The sequence below is a fragment of the Gopherus evgoodei genome, chromosome 19, assembly GCF_007399415.2.
Source record: "Gopherus evgoodei ecotype Sinaloan lineage chromosome 19, rGopEvg1_v1.p, whole genome shotgun sequence".
NCBI classification, from domain to species: Eukaryota; Metazoa; Chordata; order Testudines; family Testudinidae; genus Gopherus; species Gopherus evgoodei.
Window position 1 is genome coordinate 18,318,161 of NC_044340.1, and position 24,871 is coordinate 18,343,031.

Below are 24,871 nucleotides of genomic sequence, written 5' to 3' on the forward strand. Positions count from 1 at the left end.
ACCACAGAGGTAGTTCAATCCTGAGGCTTCAAACTCCTGCAGCCTCATGCTTAATTAGGTGTAGTCTAGTCTAGTCTGACTACTGGGAAGGTCCATTTATTGGAGCAAGCAGCCACCTATCTTCCTGATGGCCTTGCAGGGTAGAAAGCCCATGCTCTTTGCTCAATCTACTACTACTTGTCAAGTCCCTCAAGCCCCACTGCTCTGCCAAGTCTCCCCCACCCCTTCTCTGGGGTCCCCTCAGCTCATAGCCAATTCTCTGCTCTCCCTGTGAGAGGGTGAGATCAACCCATAGGTAAAGGTTATTTGTGGAGAATCCTGCATCCTTCATTTTTGGGATACCAATAGCCTCAAAGGCCTAGCTCTCAAGCAGGAATACTCAGACCTCAGTGATTCAGGAGCAAAATTAGCAATACCCCAAACATGCCCCTGTGGTGTGAGTTCATTGTTTTATTTACTATAGATTCATATATATAGAGAGAGAATGAGGGAAAATCTTTAGTTTTTTAGTTCACAGCACCATCAATGGCTTTGTGCAAATGAATATAGTTAGAGCATCTGAGTGGTTAATTAAATCAGTGTTTTAATAGGTGCTGCAGAAGACAAAGAGCTACTTGCAGCTTCCAAGCTGCAGTCTGAGTAGATCTGCTCTAGAGTTTGAGGTCTCAACATGGCTTCCCTGACCCTTGCTGGAGAACCAGGGGGATAGTGTGCTCAGGAAGATTGGCCAAGCAGCTAGGAGGGATTTTAAATCAAGCTCCAAAACCTCCAAATCAGAACCTCCTAAGCAATGGGAGAACCACCACACTGTGGCAGGTTGGAAGTTTTGCCACAAGCTTCTCTCCCACCCCCATCTCCCCCAAAGAAAAATCCAACACTTGTGATTAAGTGGAAGCTTTTATTGGAAAACCAAAGACCTGAAAACCATTTATTCCCCTTATTTTTTGTTTTTTCTAAAAAAGTGAGAAATTGAGAAGAAAGTAGAGGTTGTCTGAGACAGCATGTGTGAAAAATTGCAATGGGAGTGGGGGATAATAAGAGCCTATGTAAGAAAGAGCACCAGATATCAGGACATCTGGTCACCCTACTGGAACATCACACAGCAAGTCAGATCCATTTCCCAACCAGATCTCCTAGAAGAATCAATCCCCTCCAGGCAAGAGAAAAGAAAGCAAACATCCAGGTCACTGCAAAGAGCACAGGTGCGTGTGGGTGACGGATACAAAGCAGGAGCAGACCCGGCCAGGCCCAGCCTCTGGAGCAGGTCAAGGCAGGTGCAAAGCGCTTCCCCTTCACAGACAGATTTTCAGAAGCCTCCAAAGGGCCTTGTCCTCTTTGCAACTGTCACCTCCCCAGTAGGAAGCCTCCCCACACCCATATCACACCAGCCCACCTTTCCCCACCAGCACCCATGCACAGGGCCAGCCCAGCTCCTCACCCCCACTAGCCACTATGGCACCAGCCTGGCTCCTCTCGCCTCGCCCCCCCCCCCACTAGGCACCAGCCTGGCTCCTCTCGCCTCGCCCCCCCCCCCCACTAGGCACCAGCCTGGCTCCTCTCGCCTCGCCCCCCCCCCACTAGCCACCAGCCCGGCTCCTCTCGCCTCGCCCCCCCCCCCACTAGCCACCAGCCCGGCTCCTCTCGCCCCGCCCCCCCCCACTAGCCACCAGCCCGGCTCCTCTCACCCCGCCCCCCCCACTAGCCACCAGCCCGGCTCCCCTCGCCCGCCCCCCGCCACTACCCACCAGCCCGGCTCCCCTCGCCCGCCCCCCGCCACTACCCACCAGCCCGGCTCCCCTCGCCCGCCCCCCGCCACTACCCACCAGCCCGGCTCCCCTCGCCCGCCCCCCGCCACTACCCACCAGCCCGGCTCCCCTCGCCCGCCCCCCGCCACTACCCACCAGCCCGGCTCCCCTCGCCCCCCCCCGCCACTAGCCACCAGCCCGGCTCCTCTCGCCCCTCCCCCCACTAGCCACCAGCCCGGCTCCTCTCGCCCCTCCCCCCACTAGCCACCAGCCCGGCTCCCCTCGCCCCCCCCGCCACTATGGGACCAGCCCAAAGCCCCTGCCACCAGCCCGGCTCCCCTCGCCCCCCCCCCCCGCCACTAGCCCGGCTCCCCTCGCCCCCCCCCCCGCCACTAGCCCGGCTCCCCTCGCCCCCCCCCCCGCCACTAGCCACCAGCCCGGCTCCCCTCGCCCCCCCCCCCGCCACTAGCCACCAGCCCGGCTCCCCTCGCCCCCCCCCCGCCACTAGCCACCAGCCCGGCTCCCCTCGCCCCCCCCCCCGCCACTAGCCACCAGCCCGGCTCCCCTCGCCCCCCCCCCGCCACTAGCCAACAGCCCGGCTCCCCTCGCCCCCCCCCCGCCACTAGCCAACAGCCCGGCTCCCCTCGCCCCCCCCCCGCCACTAGCCACCAGCCCGGCTCCCCTCGCCCCCCCCCCCACTATGGGACCAGCCCAAAGCCCCTGCCGGAAAGCTGCCCCTTACCCGCCACCAGCCCCGCGCCCCTGCCCGAGCCCCCTCCCCCCAGCCCGCTCTAGCCACAGCTGGGCCGCGGCTCCCCCGCCCGCGCCACTTACCGCCGGCCCGGCCCGGCCCGGCCCAGCGCCAGCCCCCGGCTCCCCCAGCCGAGAAGCAGCAGCTCCGCGGGCCCGGTTTATATTCCCCGCCCCGCGGCAGCGGACCAATCAGACGGGGAGCTCGTTCCCTCGCTCTGCGGCTGCGGACCAATAGAATGGCGGGGAAAGAGCAAAACGTTCTAAATGGGTTTGTCCCACGCCGCAGTTCGTAGGCCCGCCCTGCGCGATGCACTCTGGGAGTTGTAGTCCCTCCCGGGCCGCCTCAGACAGGTTCGTGGGAAGTGGAGTCCCGGAGCAAGGGGCGGGCGGACTCGCTTTCCCGTGGTGCCGCGCGGTGGCGGGTCGCTGATGACGGGGTGGCCGCGGGTCTGTGAGCTGGCGCTGGCTCCCCATGGCTGCCCAGTCCCCCTCGCTGGTGGCTGCGGTGCTGGCGCACTCGGGCCGGCTGGAGAAGGAGGTTCTGGGCACCCAGATCGCGCGGCTCTCCCGCCGCGTGGGGGAGCTGAGGGTGGGCCCCGGGGGTGATCGGGGGGCGGGTCTACGGGGGCAGGTGGGATCGGGGGGCGGGGTATGGGGAGGATCTGGGGTACAGGGGGGATATCCAGGGGGGCTGGGTGTGGGGGGAAACCGGGGGGATCCAGGGGACGGGGTGTGGGGGGGGATCCGAGGAGGGATCCAGGGGGGCTGGGTGTGGGGGGGTAGTGGGGCGGAATCTAGGGGGCTGGCTGTGGGGGGTAGAGGGGGGTCCAGGGGGGCTGGGTGTGGGGGGGTAGAGGGGGGATCCAGGGGGCTAGTTGCGGGGGGGTAGAGGGGGGATCCAGGGGGGCTGGGTGTGGGGGGGTAGAGGGGCGGAATCTAGGGGGCTGGGTGTGGGGGGTAGTGGGGCGGAATCTAGGGGGCTGGCTGTGGGGGGTAGAGGGGGATCCAGGGGGGCTGGGTGTGGGGGGGTAGAGGGGCGGAATCTAGGGGGCTGGGTGTGGGGGGGTAGAGGGGGGATCCAGGGGGCTAGTTGCGGGGGGGTAGAGGGGGGTCCAGGGGGGCTGGGTGTGGGGAGGCTCCGGGGGGCAGAGAGGGGATCCAGGAGGGTGGCATGTGGCAGGGATCAAGGGGTCTGGGTGTTGGAGGGACCTGGGGGGCAGACGTAGAATCCAGGGGGGCTGGGTGGGGAGGAATCCAGGGGGCAGGGGTGATCCAAGGACTGGAGCATGGAGGGGATCCCAATGTGTGTTTGTGTGTTGATAGGGACAGAGCAGGAGTGCTGGGAAGGGGGGAGGAGAGAAGGGGATCTTAGACAGGGGGCTTCCTACATGGACCCTGGACAGGGGGACTCCAGGGGAGTGCTGGGGGCAGGGGATGATTGTAGGAGTAAATTAAGGAGGGTTATAAAGGCTGTGGGGAGAAGGGTTCTAGAGAAGGGAAGGGACAGGGTGTGAGCATGGTGAGTGCTGACACTGCCCATCTCAACGATGTAGGGTTGCAGAGAGGGCTCCGATGGGGGTGGGAGGCTTTGGCCCTGTGGCCATACCCTTAGGGTTTCTCTCTGTGGGTGTTTAGGGTTGCCAGTCCTCCAGGATTGGTCTGGAGTCTCCCAGAATTGGCATCAATCTCCTGGTGACTATTGAAAGCAACCCGGGAGATTTTAATAGGCTATTTTAGGAAAATGACATTACGTCATGTTGGAAAACAATATCTCCCAGAACAGCCTCACTCAGAGCTGGCAACCCTATGGGTTTTTCTGATCCTGAGTCCATCCCTTCTACCTAGGGCGAAGTCTGCAACATGATTAACAAGAAGTATAAGGAGTTCCTCCCGAGCATGCAGAGCGCTGAGGACTTGGTGTCACAAGTGGACAGTCTGTCCAGCAACATCGACCTACTGAAATCCAGGATCGAAAATGAGGTGACATGGCAGCGGTTTCATGTTGTCTGTATCTAGCAGCTTTCATCCTACATCATCCCAAAGCATTACATCCCCACTGATGTGCAGCCACGAGCATGCTGCACAGGAAGGCAGGGGAGGAGGATCTTGGCTAAGGATTCCGGGATGAATCACCGCCTCTTATAAAGAGTGCCCTTGACTGAAACATACCAATGTATGATGTAGCAGAGCTGGGATATAAATAAAGGGCGGGCTGTAGCTGAATGGTTTTCCGTGGTGCTCATCACAGTAGTTTCAGAGCCCCTCGTGTATATTAATGCATTTATCTTCTAAGCCTCTCTGCATTCAGATAGCGAGGAATCGTTCTTGTTTTGCTGATGGGGAAACTGAGGCACAAAGCACTGGAATGACTTGGCCTAGGTCGCATGGAGATTCTGTGCAGAGCTGGGAACTGAGCCCAGATTTTCAGTATATTGATTGCAAGACTGTCCTTCCCGTGGCCTGCTTATATTTTTGTGTGTGTCGTCCTTTCTATACCCCTGGACTAATTCTCGTAGCTGTCCTCTGCCTTGCCACTCTGGCTTTGAAATCTAAGAAAGGCTCTAATGCAGGCGGGATCATACATCTGGATTTTTTTCTTCGCAAAGGAGAATGATCAACTCAAAAATCATACACTGTGAAAATAACTTTTACATCTGATACCAGTTATGCTATGTTAAAAGTGAAAGAATCTTAAACATCCATTTTACTTGTCTCTGTTTATTTGTTGCTGTGTATTTAATTTATGTTTCTCAGTATATGCAATAACAATCAGTGACATCAGTTACACTTGTCTGTAGTCAATTTCAGCTTTGGGTTCCTAGTGCTGCAGTACTTAAGGTACAAACAATGCAGGAGATTGTTTGTTTATTTATTTAACAGTTTGGGGATTTTTTTTTAAAAGAAGGGAAACACATCTGTTGATCTTGCATGCCTAGGGAAGCTTTTAAAAAGTATAGTTAAACTGTACTTTTGGCTAAGTTCAAACTGACATTTATCTCATTTAAAAGTAGAGAACTGTTAAAGGGACTGGAATCTTTTGACTTGAATAATTTTTTTTTAAAGATCTACAATTTGATATCACCATGTTCTACTTTTTTTCAAAAATTCCTGTACAATAATGCTTTTTTTTAAACTAGTTTTTCTTCTCCTCTGCTGTTTAAAAGGGTCTTTCTAGTGAGGTTAAAACAGTCTGATCATACAGAGAAAGTGAATATATACACATTTCTGTCAACTGCACTAGGTAAATATACTGGGGAAATAGAACCTTTTTTCCTTCTAATTTCTGTCACTTATAATAACCGTAGGTGTTGTTTGTAACTCTGGGAGGTACGTACGTTTCAGGCAGCACACTGGTGTTGTCATGTCGGTGTTACTTTTGAAACAGAAGTGGCTCTCATAGCCTTTGGTTACTGTAAATGAGCTGCTGACGGCTTGATGTCTGTGCTGCTGTTCTAGGTCCGGCAAGATCTGAATGTGGCCATTGCGGAATTTACTGAACTGAAGCAGCAGCTGGAGCGAGATTCCTTAGTTCTGAGTGTGCTGAAACAGCTACAAGAGGTGAGGAAGGAGGCTGGGAAAATGGCTTCAGATCGCAAAGTGTTTGTGTATTTTTTTCCACTGACCTCTTCCTGGGTCTCCATTGTGAATAATAATCATGACTCTTCTATCTCTATTCATGTCATGTTTTTCAAAAAGCGCTCTGTAATCTTAGAGCTGAAACTTAGTTGTGTGTGATTACAGAATCATAGAAGTGTAGGACTGGAAGGGACCTCAGTAGGTCACCTCATCCAGTTCCCTGCACTGAGGCAGGACCAAGTGTTATCTAGACCATCTCAGATAGGTGTTTGTCCAAGCTGTTCTTAAGAACGCTCCAATGACAGAAATTGCACAATCTTCCTAGGTAATTTGTTCCAGTGCTTAACTATCTTTACAGTTAGGAACTTTTTCCTAATGTCCAACCTGAATCTCCCTTGCTGCAATTTAAGCCCATTGCTTCTTGTCCTGTCCCCCCTCAGCCTTCTCTTCTCCAGACTAACCAAACCCAGGTTGGTTTTGGGTTTTTTTTCAATCTTTTCTCATTGACCATGTTTTATTGACCTTTAATTATTTTTGTTGTTTTCTCCAAATTGTCCACATCTTTCCTGAGGTGTAGTGCCCTGAACTGGACACAGTACTCCAGTTGAGGCCTTATCAGCGCTGAGTAAAGCGGAGGAATTACTTCTCGTGTCTTGCTTATAACACTCCTGCTAATACATCCCAGATTGATGTTCACTTTTTATTTGCAACTGTGTTACACTGTTGACTCATAGTTAGTTTCTGATCCACTATAACCCCCAGATCCCTTTCCGCAGTACTCCTTCCTTGGCAGGAATATCCCATTTTGTATTTGTGCAACTGATTATTCCTTCCTGCATGTAGTACCTTGTATTTGTTTTATTTAACTTCTATTGAACTCTTTCAGTTTGATAGGGCTATTAAAAACTATAACACCGCATTACTGGAAAAGAAGTATGTGGCAGCAGCTCGCCATCTGGAAAAGGTAGTAGCAAGCTTCTCAAGTATATGTAATTATATCTCTTATAAATATCGTCAATAAATATCCCGTGATTCCCTGATGTTAGCACTTGCCTGCCATCGGCTCAGTGTCCCTGGTGCCCGTGCTCTGTGCATAACTGTCTTTCTCTTATTGCTAGGCACGAAGTAGTTTGAAAATGCTAGAATCCCGCAAAGGCTTTGAGCTGAAGGTTCTGAAGGCACTAGGCACGGAGCTGACGGTGCAGACCCAGAACATGCTCTATCACCTGGGAGAAGAGTGGCGGCAAATGGTTTTGTGGAAGCTTCCTCCGTCAAAAGGTGCTGAACATCTTAGTTTGGGTCAGTGATAGAAGTGATCCTGGCTCGAAAAGCTCTTCAGAGCTAAGAAGTTAGTTAACATAGGTGAGCTAGGATGGATTCAGCTAGCTCTTCCAGCCCGTGACATATTCCTAAGTGAGTAGGATTGATTGGAGGCAGCGCTCTTTGAATTTCACACCATCTGGGGGTGGTTTGGAGCTATCCCAGGCAGCTTGATACATTCAGTGGCTCTTAAAATTTATTTGAAATGTTTCTTCTGGCACGTACAGCAGTATTTCCTAGTGAGTGAGACAGAGAAGCCCGGAGAGTTCTCAGCCTCTAGCTCCTTTCTCGGTCATGATGCAAAACCTGAGAGGTTGTAGGATTTCCCCATCGCTAATGTGTTACTCATCTGCTCCTGAGGAAACCAATTTGGACAATATCAGGTTTTCGCGTTATTGAGAAACTAACTTGGCCCATTACCTGGGTGAGGCTTCTGAAACCTTTCGTCAAGATGAACTTGCTCACCCAGCATAGACTCGTTTGGCAAGTTACACCCCTTCTCTCCTGTTCCTCGGAGCCCGCTCTAGTCCCAGGGTGTGGAGGCAATGAGGGAATAATGAAGTGCTGTTTTGAATGAAAAAGTGTAGTTCTGTTGAGGAATAAAATAGAAAGGACCTATTTATGATAGAAATTGGGCTTAGTTTGCCAGATTGTTGCACAGGTAATTGAAATGGAAAACTGCTGATAACTGAAGCTATGTCTGAAGTGATACTGATTCTTTAGTCCCTGTGGATACCCCATCCATACCCACGTTAGTGCCTCTGTACGGAGCGAGCTGTGAGTGTGCAGCATGTCTGGTGCACACGGATTTTTCCATTTCGGTTTTCTGAGGAAGGTCTCATCAGTTAGATCTTTGAAGTGACAGTTTCATTTTCTTGTATATAACTGTAGCTCCTTGAGCATGTCAGGAAATCAGGGATTGCTTTAGCTCAGCCTTGAAAATTCATCATGAAATCTTACCAGCGCAGGAATTAAAATAGACTCACCCACTCTTACCATGATGATTATGAACACACTAATGATATTTGACTTCCAATGGGTAGAATTTTGCCAAGCTGCTTTAGATATTTAGGAAGATGTAAGCAACTGACACATAGCCAGTGCCCAGATATATGTATCTCAGTACCCTCTGTACCAGCAAAATTCCTCATTTAAATAAGCAAGCTCATGCCTCAGTTGAGTTTATAGTGGAGGAGGAAGAGTAATTATGGCCAAAATGTTCTTAAATTTGCACAGAAATTGAAACAGGGAAATTGCATCAAGACCTGTGTAAAAGACCAATGCAAGCAGTTTGCAATATGCTGATATTCAGGAGATAATGATTCCACTGCCCAACTTCCAAGGCCGGCAAGAGCTGATCATTAGATGTGGGGCCAGGAGCGTGACACTGTATCCCAGCCACCATTGAGATCTCCCTGGCTTATGGTCAGGGAAATGAGGTGAAGAAAGGAGAGCTTAATGGTTTGTTTTAGCGCCCACCCAAGAAGTCCTGTAGACTGTCAGCTCCTCTCTAGCCCACTTCGCATTGTAATGGAGATGGTTATGCTCTCTCTTAGAAATCAGCAGTGCAGAGACAGTGATGCAGATGGAGTTGCACTTATGCACCATGCCACTGAATGAAGATCAGCTCTCTGGACCACCTGTTGCTTCTGTGCTCCAGGCATTTGCTGTGCTAGGAGAACTGCACACCAGGCTTAAACTTTTTGGTAAGACAGGCCTTTGTGTCCCATTAAAACGAGCTGTAGAGAGACCTGCTGTTAGATAGTGAATTTGTTTCAAGAATCTGCCAGCGTGGGACTGGGTCCCGTTGTCAGTGCAAAATATGGAACAGAATGTGGGAAGAGGGAGGCATTTAGAGTCATAGACTTTAAGGTCAGACGGGACCATTGTGATCGTCTAGTCTGACCTCGTGCACAACGCAGCCACAGAATCTCATCCACCCACATTTTGTTGATGGCCTTAGCCCTTGGTCAGATAATTCAACCTTTCCCTTGTCACACTGGCCTCTTCCCAAGGCCTGGGTTGACTTTCAGCAGGCAGCACCTCTCTGAGGAGTCACTCTCTTAGGTAGGATGTATGTTTTGTTTTCTTCCTCTGTCACGTGTGTTTTTGTCCCGCTCTCCCATCTCCTTGCCGGTCTCTTTGTCCAGTGCTGGTGGTGGTAGCAGTAGTACTGCTACCCTACTGTGACAGACCTCTGGGCTGGGCAGAGCTCTGGAAGTGCAGGTGCACAGGGACTCCCATACTGAAATGAAGACCGCAGATAGCAGCATCCTTCCACATCCTCTAGGACCAGGTAGACCCCATGGCACGTGAGAACGGAATCCCATGACTCCTCTTAATGTGCAGTTGCCCTGAATTATTTATCCCTGCCTGTCAAGTTGGTTTGTTACTTCATTTTGATCTGTGGTTTTGTGGCTCGATGGGCTCATGTTTTACAACTATTTTCTGGTTGTAGTCCCCTCCCTGGCCCAGAGCCAGGCGTTAATTTCAGGCTGTTCCAGGTGATTGTAATCGCAGGTCGTAGTAAAGCAATTAACAAGCTCTGCCAGTTGCTGGCATACAGTTTCACATGGCTGGTTTTGTAAATAGTTTATAATTTGATTTATACAATCAGAGGCTCTATGCCTGAGTCCCCGTGCTTAAACCAAAGGCGCTGCCTCAAGAACACTCCTGATTTTACAGCTACCCCAGGGGAGTGTTCCTCATCCCGAGTATGAGCAATCCTAAAACGAAGGTGCTGCTCATAGCTGGTCCCTCTTGGGCACTACTGGAGCAAACAGCCTACTCAACTGCATACTGGTGCTGAAGATCATCTTTCTCTTCCTGTGTCAGGCCAATTACTGCTGAAGTACATCCTCAAGCCACTGATTTCTTATCCCTCCCTTCGTCCCCTGCTGGAGGAGAAGCCTGACACCGTCGTCTTGCACTTTGAGTCTGCGGAGCCTAATCTGGAGCATCCATCCCCAGTGGAGGTTTTTGGCAAGATCACGCTGGTGCTTGAAGTTCTTCACAAACACTTGTTGAGTAGGTAGTTCGCCCCCTGAGAATTAGCGTGAGATGCTGCTCTCCACGGCTGGCTCATCTAGCTGTTGTGGAGAGCTCTTGGAACGTTTAGCAGTAAAGCAACACTGGTTTCCGCCAGGGAGCCGCTGCTCTCTGTAATGCTACGATGGCAGTGCCCTGGGATGGTCTGCTGTAGCGGAGTGAGGCTTTGCAATGCTTGGGCAGCTCTGAACACTGCAAAACTGCATTTGGTTCCCTCTCCTTTGGGGCCCTTTAATCTTCCCAGCTCTGTTGTGCTTCCTCACCCTGGCTCTGCAGACTGTCTTACCTCCTTGTTCCGTGACAAGTGTGTGGTTTATGGGGAGGGCATTGATACTACAGGAAGACGGGAATTCCTGAGTGAGGAGTCACTTCTTGAAGACGTGTTTAATTTCCTGGTCTCTTTGAGGGAGCAGCAAGCAGCACTGAAATGAGAAAGTGGGGTTTGAGTGACAGCATCTGCAGTGACTCTGAGCATTCAGGAGAAACCCATACCATGGAAATGAAGCACAAAGAGTATTTAGCATGTAGGCCATCGAAGAAATGCTTTATTTCTCTGTAGAAAGAGTTGTTCTCAGATGACCAGTATTGCTAAATCATTGCTTTGTGAGAAGCTCTGGGGAACTTGAGGAAAAAAGTTAGAATGCATGATACAATCCACGGGAAATTCTGTATAGGACTAGTCACGGTGGAGGATCTCGTCACAAAGCGTGAATGGGGCGCATTCCAGGCACTGAGCAAACTCAGGGGACACAGGTTCAGTCTACCTTTAAAATCTGTTAGTGGCTCAGGGAATTGCTGTACATGGCTCAAGACCAGAGAACATCTGATGAAATGGAACCATTGACAGTTCTGGTTCTGAGCTCACAATGGGGTGTGGAAGGGATCGAGAGCTTTGCCCCCTGGAGCATATTTCAGAACCCATTTGTGTTTTTTCTTTTGAATCCAGATGTGTCTCTCGATGTGTGTGGGGAAAATGAGAAGGACTCCAGAGTGATATTGGCAGAGATGCTGGGTGACATGGTCTGGGAGGAGGTATCTGGCTGCCTCATTCAGGAATGTCTGGTGTACTCGATTCCAGCAAACAGCAGCAAACTAGAGCAGTACGTCGAGGTAGGACTCAAAGCGTTTAAAACCCATGCAACGTAAAGCCTGGAAAGGCAGATTCTGCAATAACTGGAATTGTCTCTGATCTTTATCCTCTGCCACAATGGGAACTTTCAAAGTCAGTCTCTGCCCTAAGCCATGTCTCATATTCCTTCAAGCCAATAACGGTGCAATGTTTTTAACGACGTATTTTGCTCTCGTCTGTATCCCAGCAGATGCAGTTGACGATAGCAGCACTGAGCAGCTCAAGACTCTTGCTTTTGCTGAACGAGCTGCGCTCAGCACAAACACTCTTTATAAAGAAGAGAGGGTGGCAGTGAGGGCTGGGACTTCCTCCCTCCTTGGTCCAAACTAGACCAGATTTGGTGACTTGCAAGGCATGCTGCCGAGGGCATTCTTCCTAGGCGATGAGGAAGATCGGTAGCTGGCTGACTGGCCAAGTTCCTGTGCAACTGATTTCAGTGCTGCTGAACTTAATGTAGTTGTGTTTACTGGATGATTAGTTGTGTTCCAGCTCTTAAAGCCCTGGGCAAGGGTCTTTATTATTTTAAACCTAAATAAAATAGAACTTAGCCCCACTTCCCAAATGGTATTTAGTGCCTAACTCCTGTTGAAATCAGTGGGAGTTAGGCACCTCAATACCTCTGAGGTTCTGGGCCCTTGTGCTGGTGAAAGGTGCCAGACTGACAGCCGGATTCTGGAGTCTTTTTCCCAGAAGAGCCAGTGGCGGCAAAGCTTCTCCCAGGCCGCTTTTCCACAGGGAGCCCCTCTCTTGTCCGTTTCATTCCCTCCTGGGCGCTGGGGTTGAGATTGCCAACCAAGGGGGACAGTTAGTGTCCACTGTAATATTTTGTTCTGGACGCGTGTTCATGGGCCCTCAACCGAAACACACATCTCACGAGGGCCACTGAAGTGCTGTCAAGGGGTTACAGTTTGGGGTCATCACTGACTGGAACCAGATTCAAAGCCCTTCCGCCCCTTGTACTTCCTTTGTATCCACTCTGTCCTTCCCATTGAGCTGGAGAAGGTCTAGCTGCTTTTCATCCTGCTTCTTGATTATTATAACTCACAATCCATAATAGCATGGAAATGATTTGTGTTTAACTCTCTTCTCAGGTGATTAAATCCACTGAGGACTTTGAAAAACGCTTGAAGAACATGGGGTTTTTAAAAGGAGATGCCATGGACTTACTGAAATACGCCCGCAATGTCAATTCCCACTTTGCTAACAAAAAATGCCAGGACGTGATCGTGGCAGCCAGAAAGTTGATGACCTCAGAAATACACAACACTGTAAAGGTGCTAGAGATCGCAATTTACAATGCGTATTTGTAAGAAACCATCTAGCTATTGAAGGAGAACAGCTTAAAACACTGAGTCTGGTTTTTATAGAGGATTAGTTTGTTTTTGTTGTTTGTGAGAACTCTGCAGGAAATGGTTGCTTCTTAAAGCTTTGGGTAGCCCTCAAGTGCATTTTCTGTAGGGCTGATATTCTAACTAACAAGCTGAATATGATTTTTAAAATAATGGAATGAAGCCTTCCTCAGAACCAGATAGCTGGTTTTACACATTTTTCTGAGGATCATTACAGCTAATAGAAATGTAAAGAGAAAAGATCCTTTAGAATGATTGTGCTTAAGAATGAGATGGTTGCCTACTGTGGATCACACATTCAGCTGTCATCATGCCATGTACATTTGTGAGCCCCTCGGAGTAGCTCTGGTGGAGTCCCATGGAATGCTCAGCCCGGTCTGTGTAATTCACTGTTAAACTGCCTTATGCTGGGAACTAAGTTGTAATGTGTGCCTCTTGTTTCCTCCTTAGATCACACCTGATTCCTCGGTAGCGGTACCAAAACTGCCTGACCCTGGGGCAGGTGATCATTTAAAAATGCAAAAAGCCTCCAAAATGCTGCACAACGAGCTGATAAATTTGGAGAATGAGACCAGACTGAGCCAGCACACATTCTCTCTGCCTACCTGCCACATCAGTGTGTCTGTGGAGAAATTGATGGAGTTGGCTTATCAGACCCTGTTGGAGGGTACAGCCAGCACAGATCAGTGGTAAGAGCTCTGAATTGGTGGGTAGAGCCCAAGGGACGCTCTCGGTATCAAGACACCTGGTTACGGGCGCCAATACCAGAAAGGGCAGAAAATGTAATTCACTTAAAAATAATCAAGGTGAAATGGTTAATGAAAGCTACTGATTTGCCAGTTGGAGACTGAATCCCCGGATTATCCCAGCAAACAGGGACAGCTGCCATGCAGCCTTCCTGGCAGTGCCCTGGTGGCACAACGGCCAGTGGTGATGGCCTCTAAGGGTGTGTTGAGATGGGCTGTATTTAGCTAACGTGGTAATTGACACATAGTAAAATGCTAGTGTAGACGAGGCAGTTTGTAGTTTTCAGTCATGTTTGTTAGCAGATCGGGATAAAAACCGATGCCTTGTCCATGCTAAAATCTTCCTGTGTGTTAGCTGACAATTGGTGAAAAGCCCTTTTTTCCCCAGCCAAGACGAGGTGTAAGAGTGTCATTGCTGGGGAGGGTGAGCTGCCTGTTTTCCTACCACATCATCACCCGAGTGAAAGCAAAGAACCTGAGTTGTGCATTTGGCAGGGATTTCAAGTGTCCAGGACTGTGTTTGTCTGGCCGGATAACTGGAGACCATGGCTCTGGTTGGGAAGGGAGGATTGCATACAGAGTGCCTCCCATGTTGCTATAGCAGAGTGTGTGTGGGCGGAGCGGAAGGGGGAGAAGGGAAATGCTGCCTCCCCGGTTAAAGATGGATTTCAGGGGTCTCATTCCTGACATGTGGTCTGTGGTTCTGGAGCTGGCCTCCATCTTGGAGGTCTTCCTTGGGTAGCATTGCAAAACTCTCAGGCGTGCAAGCAATGCCAGCTGCTCCGCCACGATGTGACAGCTTGGGGGAAGCCTTGGTAAGATTTCCAGGGTGCTGCCTGTGGCTTGCAGACGGTATCTGCTTTCAGAACAGGCCTTTAAAAGCCTGTGCTCTGCGGGTAGATTGCACACTGCCTAGCACATCGGTCCGTGATGAGGGGCTCCTGTTCACTACCATAGTACAAATATTTGATAGTAATAATAGTTGCCATTCACAAAAATGTGTGCCCCACAACATTCCATATCCCCTGATCGTTATCCATTACACTGGAGGTTCTTTTCCCCCAACCCTTGAGGAAGAAAACACAGGGCAAATGGCCGTATGTAGCTCCAGAACGAGCAGTGCTTTCAGCTGTGTTTGTGCCTTTTGCAATGCGCATTGGGGAGAGAGTGGCATTCACTGGAGATTTAGCTTAGCACATTCATATAGAGGCACTGTCGGTGCAGCAGGACACCATGGTGAATGAGAAATGAGACAAGCCCCGAAGTTCTTGGTGACTGCTCTTGAAATTAAATGTACAGCTAGGTCTCCAAGTGGAAAGGCAGAGCTAGTGAGGGCCAGGGGTTTACCAGATGTGCCTTGACCAAGCATTTCAATCATCTCCTCTTTGCAGCCTCAGGTGGGATTTTCAGAAGTGTCTCTGGGTGTGTCTACACTGGAGCTTGGGATGTGATTTCCAGTGCAAGGAGGCAGTCTCGCTTGAGCTCTGATTGAGTTAGTGCACTAAAAAGAGCAGTGTAGCCACAGTGGGCCAGGCAAGCCGCCCAAGCACATACCCAGAGTTTCAAATGGGAACGGCTAGCCCGTCCTGTCACCTGTGCAGCTGTGGCTGCACTGCTATTTGGAGAGCATGCTAATTTGATCAGCGCCGGCCCAGATGTATCTCTCCAAGCTGGGAATTACACCTCCAGCACAACGCCCAATTGGCTTCCAGTGGAACTTGTGCTGCTAAGTTACGTAGGCACGTCTGAAAATCATCCCTTAGTCTCTGCTGGTTATATTTGACGTCAGAGTCCAAAGCGCAGCCACTGAATTCTTTCTCTTTTCAGCACTGCATTTAGAATGTGCCTCGTGCTGCATGCATTATTCCAGCTGGAAGATGGTTAACATGAACTTTATTTGCCTTGCAGTTGTATCCAGCTCTTTTACTCAGTGCGAAATATCTTCCATTTGTTCTATGATGTCGTGCCAATTTACCACAAGTGAGTGTGTGAGTGTTGCACAGGGACCTGCTTTTGGGCAGGGAGCCAAGCTATTTATTTATAATACTCCTACTCACTCCTATGCTTGTCCTGGGTGGTCTTTGGTTTGGTGGAGGGGTACTCCCTTCTCCTTTGGGAAAAATAGCACTCCATCTCTTTAAAACCCCCTCATAGAATAATAATACATAGCTTTTAGATAGTGCTTTTCATTAATAGAATCACTGCCCAGAGCCTTTCAACCCAAGTGTGGCTTGTAATACTGTTGCATGGTGTGCTTCCCTGTCCCCACCTGCTGAGGAGAAGCAGTGGTAGGAAAGGGTTAAAATCCAAGGCTACAGCTGGATTTGAGGACCCTTAGCTCTGGTGGCCTTGCCGCAGCCAAGTGCTTTCCTCTCCTTTTGACACTGGTGAGAGTTTCTTGTCGCCTCCCTCTTGATTTCACCTTCCTGCTGTCATCAAATGGCTTTCCTGCTTCTAAGTCTTCACATTAACCATCATTTGAATCTAGACATGGCTAGAGTGTGGGCATGGCTACACTGAAAACACGACAGCCCCAGACCTGTGCCACTGCAGTGCTCCAGTGTGGACGCTGCCTACCGGATGAGAGGGGTTCCCCTGTCGGCCTGGGTAATCCACCTCCTCGAGAGGGGGTAGCTCGGGTGATGGAAGAATTCAACCTAGCGCTGGCTACATAAGGACTTAGGGTGACTTAACTACGCCGCTCAGGGGTGTGGACTTTTCATCCCCCCTGAACATCGTAGCTATGTCGAGACCAGGCCTACAGAGGTGATGATGACGATGTGCTACCCTGTCAACATGTAATGTCCATGGTGTGTGAGAGTCAAGAGGCCACATGCTTTTATTCTCGCTGTCTCCCATGATGCATGTTGCTTTTGATTTGTTAGCAGCAGCACCGATCTAAGAGTGGAGGTAGCCTCTTGCCTATTGAGTGTCTGACCTGTGGAGCATTTCTGAAGCCTAGAACAATATTAGGAGATTTATTTTCTTTTTAGAGGCCCAGATCTGATTAAAAAACTGTCTCTTTATTTCTTCCCTTCTCTTCCTCCTCCTTCCTTGGGTAGAGAGAACCTTCAGAAACTGCCCCAGCTCGCTGCCATTCATCACAACAACTGTATGTACATTGCCCACCACTTGCTGACCCTGGGGCATCAGTTCCGGTACCGCCTTACCAACATACTGTATGATGGAGCAGCTACTTTCGTAGATCTGGTACCTGGCTTTAGGAGACTTGGTAATTTTACCTTTGGAACTGGAACATACTCCCTAGCATCTCATCCCGGTATTTGTAATGGAGCGATTTATCATTTAAATGCGACTTGGTGGTAAAAGCAGTGGACTGGGCATTAGGAATCCTGGCACTGTGTGACCCTCAGCAAGTCACTTAACTTCTTTGTCCCTCCTTTTTGTTATCTGTGTAATGGGGCAATGCTTCAATGGGAGGGGGGCCTAGCTCTGAGGCTTAATTAAGCTTTATAGAGCATTAGACGAAAGGTGCCACAGAAGTGCTGAGTATGATTAATATTATGCAGAGTAATATTGGTCACAACGTGGGTTATTCTACATCAATATCCAATGTGATTTGTTAGTCCTGTTGATTTCAGTGGGAGTTTGCGTGCCCAGGTTTACATTTTCAGTTCCCTGATGCTGTCAGCAGGGAAGTTGCTGTGCCAGAGTATGTCTTTGCCAACTTTCAGGTAGCATTTGAGGTATAAGGGAGGAATTCCCAGAATGCAGAATCCTAAGATTTGGTCTGTGGCCATTCCAGTAGTGCCAAGGGGTGGTCTGCTGCTCTGCTCTGGCTTCATTAGAGCAGCCTTCTTGATTGGCTATTGGTGGTATGAATCCTTATTCTCAGATTACATATTATATTCCCTGCATTTGATGAGAGAAGAAGGCTGCTCTGTCTGGTAGAGCCCTCTGCCGCGTCACAAGCTGGCAAGATAGCCTTGATTGTCCCTTTCTGTACAATGGTGCACAGTTCCAAGAATGATTTTTTGTACAGCAAGACCCCAAGCTCACATGGACACTCTGGAAGCAGCTGTCCTCTGTTCTGAGCATTTACTAGATTGTTGTAAGAAGCCAAAGAAACAAAATGCAGGGAAAAAACTTTCAGCGTGTTGATCTGACAAAGGCAGGGAATCCATAGTTAATGCTGCTGCTGAGATTTTCAAGTTGTTTATTTTATCTTGCACTGTAGGAATCAGAAGTGTGTGAGATCTCACATGCTGTGGGTGGGTGGATTACGGGTGCAGTTGCCTCTTCCCTGGCTGTGTGTGCCTGGCAGATTGGTACCATGTGGCTGTTCTATGAAACTGGAAAAGGCAAATGTATTAGGCTTATAAAGCTTGATCCTAATTTTATGGCAGGTGTATGATTCCAGTGCTGAATGACTCAGAATAGGCAAATCAGATTTAATGCTGACATCATCTGAGGCTGTGGAATAAATGGCTTCTTCCTCCTCTCATTTGCTCCTCCAGGGATGGAGTGTTTTCTGGCCCAGATGCGTGTGCAGAAAGGAGAGCTGCTGGAGAGATTGTCAAGTGCAAGGAATTTTTCCAACATGGACAATGAGGAAAACTGTTCTGCAGCCAACAAAGCAGCAAGGCAGGTGAGTGAGACCAACCGAAGGGCTGTACAGACCCTAGTGTAATGTATCTGTGTGGTTTTCCCCTTTTAATAGCGGTACGAATTCTTAGTACGGATGATATACTGCTTGGCGTTCAAACACAGTCGAACTGAAATAACTCTTTTTTCCTTTTTTTGATTTGGGTTTCTTCTTCCCCATGTTTTCTTTCCCTTTTATCAAATCTGAAACATGTTCATTTTGATTCCATTCACTTCAACTCAGCATGAAAGATATATTTTTTATTTGAATTGCTTTCTCAAAAAATTAGAAGATTTAGGTAAAATTTTTGACTTTATTTTTTTCATTTTTGTTTGAAATTTTTCAGGGAAAAGAGCTTTTTTTAGGTGGGGGACCCACGTCTAGATCCAAGCTTAAAAATACTAGTTTTTTTCTTAATATGATACCTTAAATTGCCTTCTCCTGCCTTTGAAAGCTAGTTTATACATGTGTAATTGCTTTATCAGCGTTACTGTCTATCTTTGTTTATGATTGTGGATAAGATGGAGTTGTTATCTTCCAGGTTCTGCACCAGCTAAAGAGACTTGGCAAAGTATGGCAAGATGTGCTTCCGGTCAACATCTACTGCAAGGCCATGGGGACCTTACTGAATATAGCACTCAGCGAGATCATTAATAGAATCACTGCCCTAGAGGTAAGGGAGGATTGCATGTGCTCTGCATGCCAAGGATCAAATGTTGTTCTAAATAAGGCACTTGTTTGCCCTACAGATGAGCTTTCAAGAACCAGCTTTCAGGGCCACTCTTGACATTCACTGATATCTAGAATCCAGTGCAACAGAAATACTTCAAGCGTCCATCATCCAGAACCAACTGAGACCACACACCCAAACAAGGTGAAATCCTGGCACCATTGAAGCCAATGGAAAAACTCCTATTCACTTTAATGGAGCAGCTGGATTTCACCTTTTAGTGTTGAATTGAGTGTGTGGTGCACCTTAGGACTTGGCAAAGCGTAGTAGGGTGATGGAGTTTGTAATGTGTTTGCGAAGTTTCAGAGTGGTTTATCTGAGTCTTGCTTAGAGCAGATTTAGTCATTTTGAAATTTCCTGCAAACCAGGGAATCTGAAAATTTTTGTTTCAGAAACATCAAAAACACAAGGATTCCAAAATGAAATATACTTCTTGGATCTCCAGCAGCTGCTCAGAGAAATGGCCATAAATCATGTCAGTTTCACTGCTGCCCACTACTGACTAGCAGCTGTTAATCTGATATGAATCATATCAGCTACTGCCAAGTAAGTAGCATAGGGTCTGCTGGCTCCGGGGACCCCAGGGCTTCCAAACTCCCAGGCCAGCTGGCTCACCAGGCTGCCCAACCCACGCAGGCTGGGGAGCCAGCTGGCCTGGTAGTCCTGCTCGAGTGGCAGGGAGTCTGGAAACCCTGAGAGCCCCAGCTCCCTGCTGCAGTGCTCGGGGGCCATACATGAATCTATCTTCATCCTATCTAGGGACCACATACTGAAATGAGTGCGTGATCTCAATCCGAAATTTTGTTCTGCTTAAATAATCTGGTTGTTTTGACCTCTTTCTCTCTTTATTTCCCTATTGTCTGTCTGTTAAGCGACTGGCAGGTTATGCTGGGACAAGTAGTAAAATGAGCATATTGAATTGTTTAAAGGAAATACCATTTTGTACCAAAGGACTGAAATGTGTTTACCCATCTGATCCAATTGTGATCTGTACACAAGTCTACCTGAAAAGAATTAGACGGAGAATGCATCTCTTCTTTGTGTGAGCTTCTTTACAGGAAGAATGCTATGGCTGCGTCTGCCAATAAACATAAAGCTTACATTTATTAGGTCGGCATAGTCTGAGCGATTTCCCTCTAAAGTGTTCAAGCCTTTATAACAATGTTCCTTGCTTCTCAGCAAGATGTTCTGCATTCCATTAAGACGTATGTGCTCTTTGAAGCAGACACAGATACTGTGCTGAGCAGATGCCAAGAGCTTGTTGAAATGCACACATTCATAAGTAAGTCCTTTTGGCCTAGGAAGAGTGGCAGATAGGAAGCTGAAGAAACCTAGTGTCCCGTGGTATGTTTAGTATGGTTCAGATCACTGATTTATCTTCACAAAGCTGTCTGGTCCTTTCATGTCACTTTCTGCTCTAAGCACCAGAAAATGCTTAATTGTTCCTTTGAATAGTGCTCCCCGTTTGTGCAATTCCAGGATATCTCTGCTGAGGATGCCGACAGATTGCACTCCCTGTGCAGGATCATGCTGGAAGAAGGACCTTTGGTGTTCACTCCATTACTGGAAGAGAACAAAAATAAGAAATACCAAGAGGAGGTTCCAGTCTATGTGCAGAAATGGATGATGTTCAAAGAGCTGATGATTATCCTGCAGGCCAATCTCCAAGAAATAGTAGATCGGTAGGTGCCTTTCCTTTCTTCTAATACCCACAGCAATTCTTTCACCAATGTCTGGGGTTGATCAATAATGCAGTGTTCTCAGTTGAAGGAACGCTGTCCGCTTGAAATGGAGTTAGTTTTAGTAAACGCATGTAAAGTACTTTTGGATATTGCACCTGCCAATATTCCTCCCTTTTTGATAGTTGTGCATTTTCCCTGTTTCTTTGCGAAAGACCAGCCCAAATGGGAAAATGACAGACTATGCAGTGGAGGAGTGAAAGTGACTATCCACAAAATACTGCCCAATGCCCAAGGGCAGAAAAGTGTAAAACCTGACCAATATGTTTCTCTCTATTCTCTGATAAGTCAGCGTAATCTTAGGCCTGCCTTGTGTATCTCATTGTAGCCACCTCGGCACTCTGCCCATCGCTTGTGATGTTATCTGTGCCTACTTGCTGTTTACTGCAGTTTTACCAAAGAGTCAGGCTTTCCTGTCTGGCCAGTTTGAACTTTCAAATGCCATGGCTTGCTCCTTTAGACTGGCATGGGAGACTCGCATGCATTTTACATGAGGGTGGGGCCCACGTACCTCTGAGTGCAACACTAACTGGCTGTAGATGTCTGGAACCAGACAGTCCCCATCCACACTTGTGCTCCAAGCACCTTGGAGGGGTGTGGATCGCCTGCTGTCTGGGCAGCCTTCGCTTAGAGACCCAAAGCGTGTGGAGAGCAAACAGAAAAATCAGCTTCTCCCCTGTATCAGAGAGCTCTGTCACAGCCTGCACGGTGAGCTACTGACAGCTGCTGTTGGAACAGGTGGAGATATTCGGGAATGCTCTGCTTCCACCCCAGGCCTTGGAGTCCCGGGAGATGCTGACTTGGTTGGACCCAGTAAATACATGCAGAGCAGGCCGTGAGTTTATTCTGAGCTAGATGCAAAGCAGAGAGATCCCTGTCTGTAGTGAAAACCCCCCAGAGCAGGTCCTGCTGTTCAATCGGGTGCTCTATAAATATGACTGTTTTAATAGTGGACCGGTGGGCAGCAGGTCAGTAATCAGATACATTTGAAGCTGTTGGAGCAGGCAGTGGCTCCTTGCCCTAGAATTAGTTGTAACAATACCCAAACTTCACTAGAAGGAGAGGAAGTTCTGCAGGTGAGAACTGTGCTTGTAAACTAAGCAGAGTTGAAATATTCAGGAGCGTAGGACTGGTTGTGGGGAGCAAGATCCAGAGAACTGCATTGGTTTCATTAAAGGGGTCAGAAGAGCAGTGGTAGAAATAGATCTTGGTATTAACCTGTAGTTGTACAGCTCAGGCAAACGATTGCCTCTTCCTCTCTTCCAGATGGGCGGACGGCAAAGGGCCCCTTGCAGCTGAATTCTCCCCCACTGAGGTAAAGAGTTTAATCCGAGCCTTGTTCCAGAACACAGAGAGGAGAGCAGCGGCCCTTGCGAAAATTAAATAGCCTTGCGTTTACTCCTGTGCAATAGACCTTTTCCTGGGAAAGCAACAGTAAATCTGGCGTCAAACTCTTATTTGGATTTAACCCTTTTTTCTAATCAGTTTAGCTTTATGAAAGCACTTCCTAAAGGCCTGGCCAATGGGAAAAAAACTTCATCCACTCAGCCTCTATACAATAAATGTAGCAATTTTATGCAGCTTGGCCTCCAAAAGCAAAGGAGAGTAACTCCTTGGCACTAGCCGGTGCTACTTCGTCCACTACCCAGAGAAGTGCTGTGCTGTAAAACTCTGGCTCCTGACATGTAGTCTACCAGCCCGGACCCATTTCGGGCAATACGGGGTAACTTATCAGCTAGACAAATTTCATTGCTACCCTGTTAAGCAATTTTGTGGAGTTCATCACTATGGTGACGGTAGATTCCGGAAGCGGCACAGTTTTTCTAGGTCATACAATGTTTAAATGGGACTGGGCACCAAATTTGTAAACATCTGAAAATCACAAGAAGGGCCGTAACTCAGATGCATAGTTTAATTTTGACCAAAACCGTCAGTCTTCTAAACACAAATCGTACTGGTTTGGAAGGTTTGGGAAACATTTAGCCCCAGGTGATCAGTTTTATGCAAGTTCCTGTACTCTTTTACCTTGGTTAAAGCAAGTCTGTAGTCACACGACAGTAAGAGCTTGTTTGTACCATATATCGCATTGAAATATTTGTCATTATCTGTAGAATAGACTGCTCTGAGATGTTTTTTCTGTCTGCTATTTTTATTAAGTTATACAGATGACAAGATCCCCACCCTCTAATTATTAAACAGAGATTTATGATGTTCTCTGCTCAACCAGAGATATAAGCCTGAAGCACAGATGGTACAAATATAATTTCAAGAATAATACATGTGAACTTCTTACAGAACAGTAATGACTCTTAGTAGAAGGTCTGTAGAGCGTGTTGTATGAATGAATCGTGTGAATACCAAAGTATAGCTATGTGCTGTCAATGTAACCCCTGCATCTAACGATGGGCTCTTGAATGCCTAATGCGGCTCCCCTTCGAGCTATATTTACTCACAAACATAGTCTCAGTAATTTTCAGAGAGTTGAAACATTTCTGCTCCGCCTCCACCCCCCAGAGTCTCCACCGTGTTCAATACTCTGCTGCTACACTCGTCCCTGTCACAGCTGCGTGCATGGGAGCACAGCAAATCTTCCCGGAGGCGGTCCCATCTCCTTGTTGCACGGGGGCTCTCACAGCCACACTGCACAAAGGGAAGGTGGCTTTTGGAGCCACCGGCAGCACCACCATGGCAGGGATGAGACGTCCCCTGCTGTCTGTTACCCACAGGGAGTGCCCTAATGATTGGGTCTGGGGCTGCTCAATACTGCCTGTTGAAGCTGTTCTACTTTATTTAAATAGCACCGGGCTGGGGTGAGCTGAAACACGAGGCTCCCTCTCTAATCCAGTGCTTGGGCTTCTCCTGGGGGCTGTGAGAGCTGCTGGTTCAAATCAGCCTTTCTGCCACCCCCCCGCCCGAAATGGGTGTGCAGGAAGAGAAACCTGCTGCAGCAGCACAGTTATGTGTCCTGGTTATACAGCTAATGCAATGGAGGCTGTGCCCCTTTCATTAAGGAGCAACTGGGAAAAGTATTTACTGTTAGTCCTTCTGTAGTGCAGTGGCTTGGTCCTTACCCAGTATGTAGATGATGCAGGTTCAACTCCTTTCTCAGCTTGCTGAGAAGGGACTTGAAGAGCCCTCTCCTGCCTCCACAGTGAATATGCAGCTGCTGAACTAAGAGGGGTTCTCATTGGGGCGTAGCAGTAGCATCCAATTTTCTGGTGCAGTTGTTCCACTTTCATTACATATTCATTGGGTCAGAAGCTCAGCAAATAGCCCTGGGTTGTGGTCTGGTGGTTGGGGTGTGTCCCTAGCTTGTGGCAGACTAGAGTTCAAATCCCCTTTATGCTGCCTGAGATGGGATTCAAAGCTTGATCTCTTACTTGGCAAGTGAACGCTCTAAGTGCTGCACTAGGCAGTATTTTGCTCCGTGGGCTCCCTTGCTCTTGTCTGGTGAAGGTGCTGCACTTCCATTACCCAAGGGGAGTCCAGAACTCCCCTCGGCCTGTATTAAAACGGACTTTGGATGGCTGTCAGCTGTAATCTTGCTGCACGTCCCCTGTGGGGCTTCATCTTTCTTGCCGGTGGAAGTCATTCCACTTTAATTAAATGCTGTTTAGGTCAACCCCTCTTTCAGGTCTCCTTGGTAGCTCAGTGGTTAGGCTATGGGTTTAACCTCTGGGAAACAGGGGTTCAAGTTTGCCCTGGTGCCTGTGCTCTCCACTTTCAGGAGGATGGATGGACTTGGGCTTGCTCTTGGTCTCCTCTTGCCTGTTGAAGCTCTTCCACTTTAGTTAAATGTGCTCTGGGCCAGCCTCCCGGCAACTCTCACTCTCTAGTCCAGTGGTTAGGATACTCACCTGGGTTGTAGAAGATCCTGGTTCAAATCCCCCAGCTGCCTATTCAGCAGGGATTTGCACAGGAATTTCCTGCCTCCTAGGCGACCGTCCTTTGCGGTGGGCCATCCTTGTCTGAACCCCCTCTCTTGCTCAAGAGGCCATTGTCTTCTTGGGACGGAGAGGGGATTTGGACAGGGATCGCTCACCAGTGACTCTCCCCAGAAGGTGGCAGCCCCCAGTTCACACCCCTCAAAAGAGCAGGGGAGTGCCCTGGGGTCTGCCACAACCTGGGTG

At 48.8% G+C, this 24,871-nt stretch overlaps 1 protein-coding gene across 3 annotated transcripts; it reads left to right on the top strand.

Annotated features, from left to right (window-relative positions):
• Positions 1–2,827: 2,827 nt before the first annotated feature.
• Positions 2,828–22,874, top strand: ZW10 (zw10 kinetochore protein). Of its 3 annotated transcripts, none has more exons than XM_030538640.1 (16): positions 2,828–2,849; positions 4,344–4,478; positions 5,955–6,056; positions 6,961–7,038; positions 7,193–7,352; positions 8,951–9,100; positions 10,230–10,421; positions 11,389–11,552; positions 12,663–12,845; positions 13,371–13,609; positions 15,575–15,646; positions 16,729–16,898; positions 18,145–18,275; positions 18,814–18,945; positions 20,482–20,684; positions 22,008–22,874. In XM_030538640.1, exons 2-16 carry the CDS (start codon positions 4,359–4,361, stop codon positions 22,126–22,128), a joined length of 2,217 nt encoding a protein of 738 aa, XP_030394500.1. In that variant the 5' UTR covers positions 2,828–2,849; positions 4,344–4,358; the 3' UTR covers positions 22,129–22,874. The 3 variants fall into 3 exon arrangements, with proteins under 3 accessions (XP_030394500.1, XP_030394501.1, XP_030394499.1); XM_030538639.1 differs by lacking the exon at positions 2,828–2,849 and adding an exon at positions 2,898–3,087; XM_030538641.1 differs by lacking the exons at positions 2,828–2,849; positions 10,230–10,421 and adding an exon at positions 2,897–3,087.
• Positions 22,875–24,871: the final 1,997 nt, after the last annotated feature.

Excerpts from the sequence above, each read along its gene's own strand:
- ZW10 (XM_030538639.1), top strand. The coding sequence starts at position 2,971 with ATGGCTGCCCAGTCCCCCTCGCTGGTGGCTGCGGTGCTGGCGCACTCG. Across the intron at positions 3,088-4,343 it reads GCCGCGTGGGGGAGCTGAGG|GGCGAAGTCTGCAACATGAT; the intron begins GTGGGCCCCGGG and ends CCTTCTACCTAG. Across the intron at positions 20,685-22,007 it reads CTCCAAGAAATAGTAGATCG|ATGGGCGGACGGCAAAGGGC; the intron begins GTAGGTGCCTTT and ends CCTCTCTTCCAG.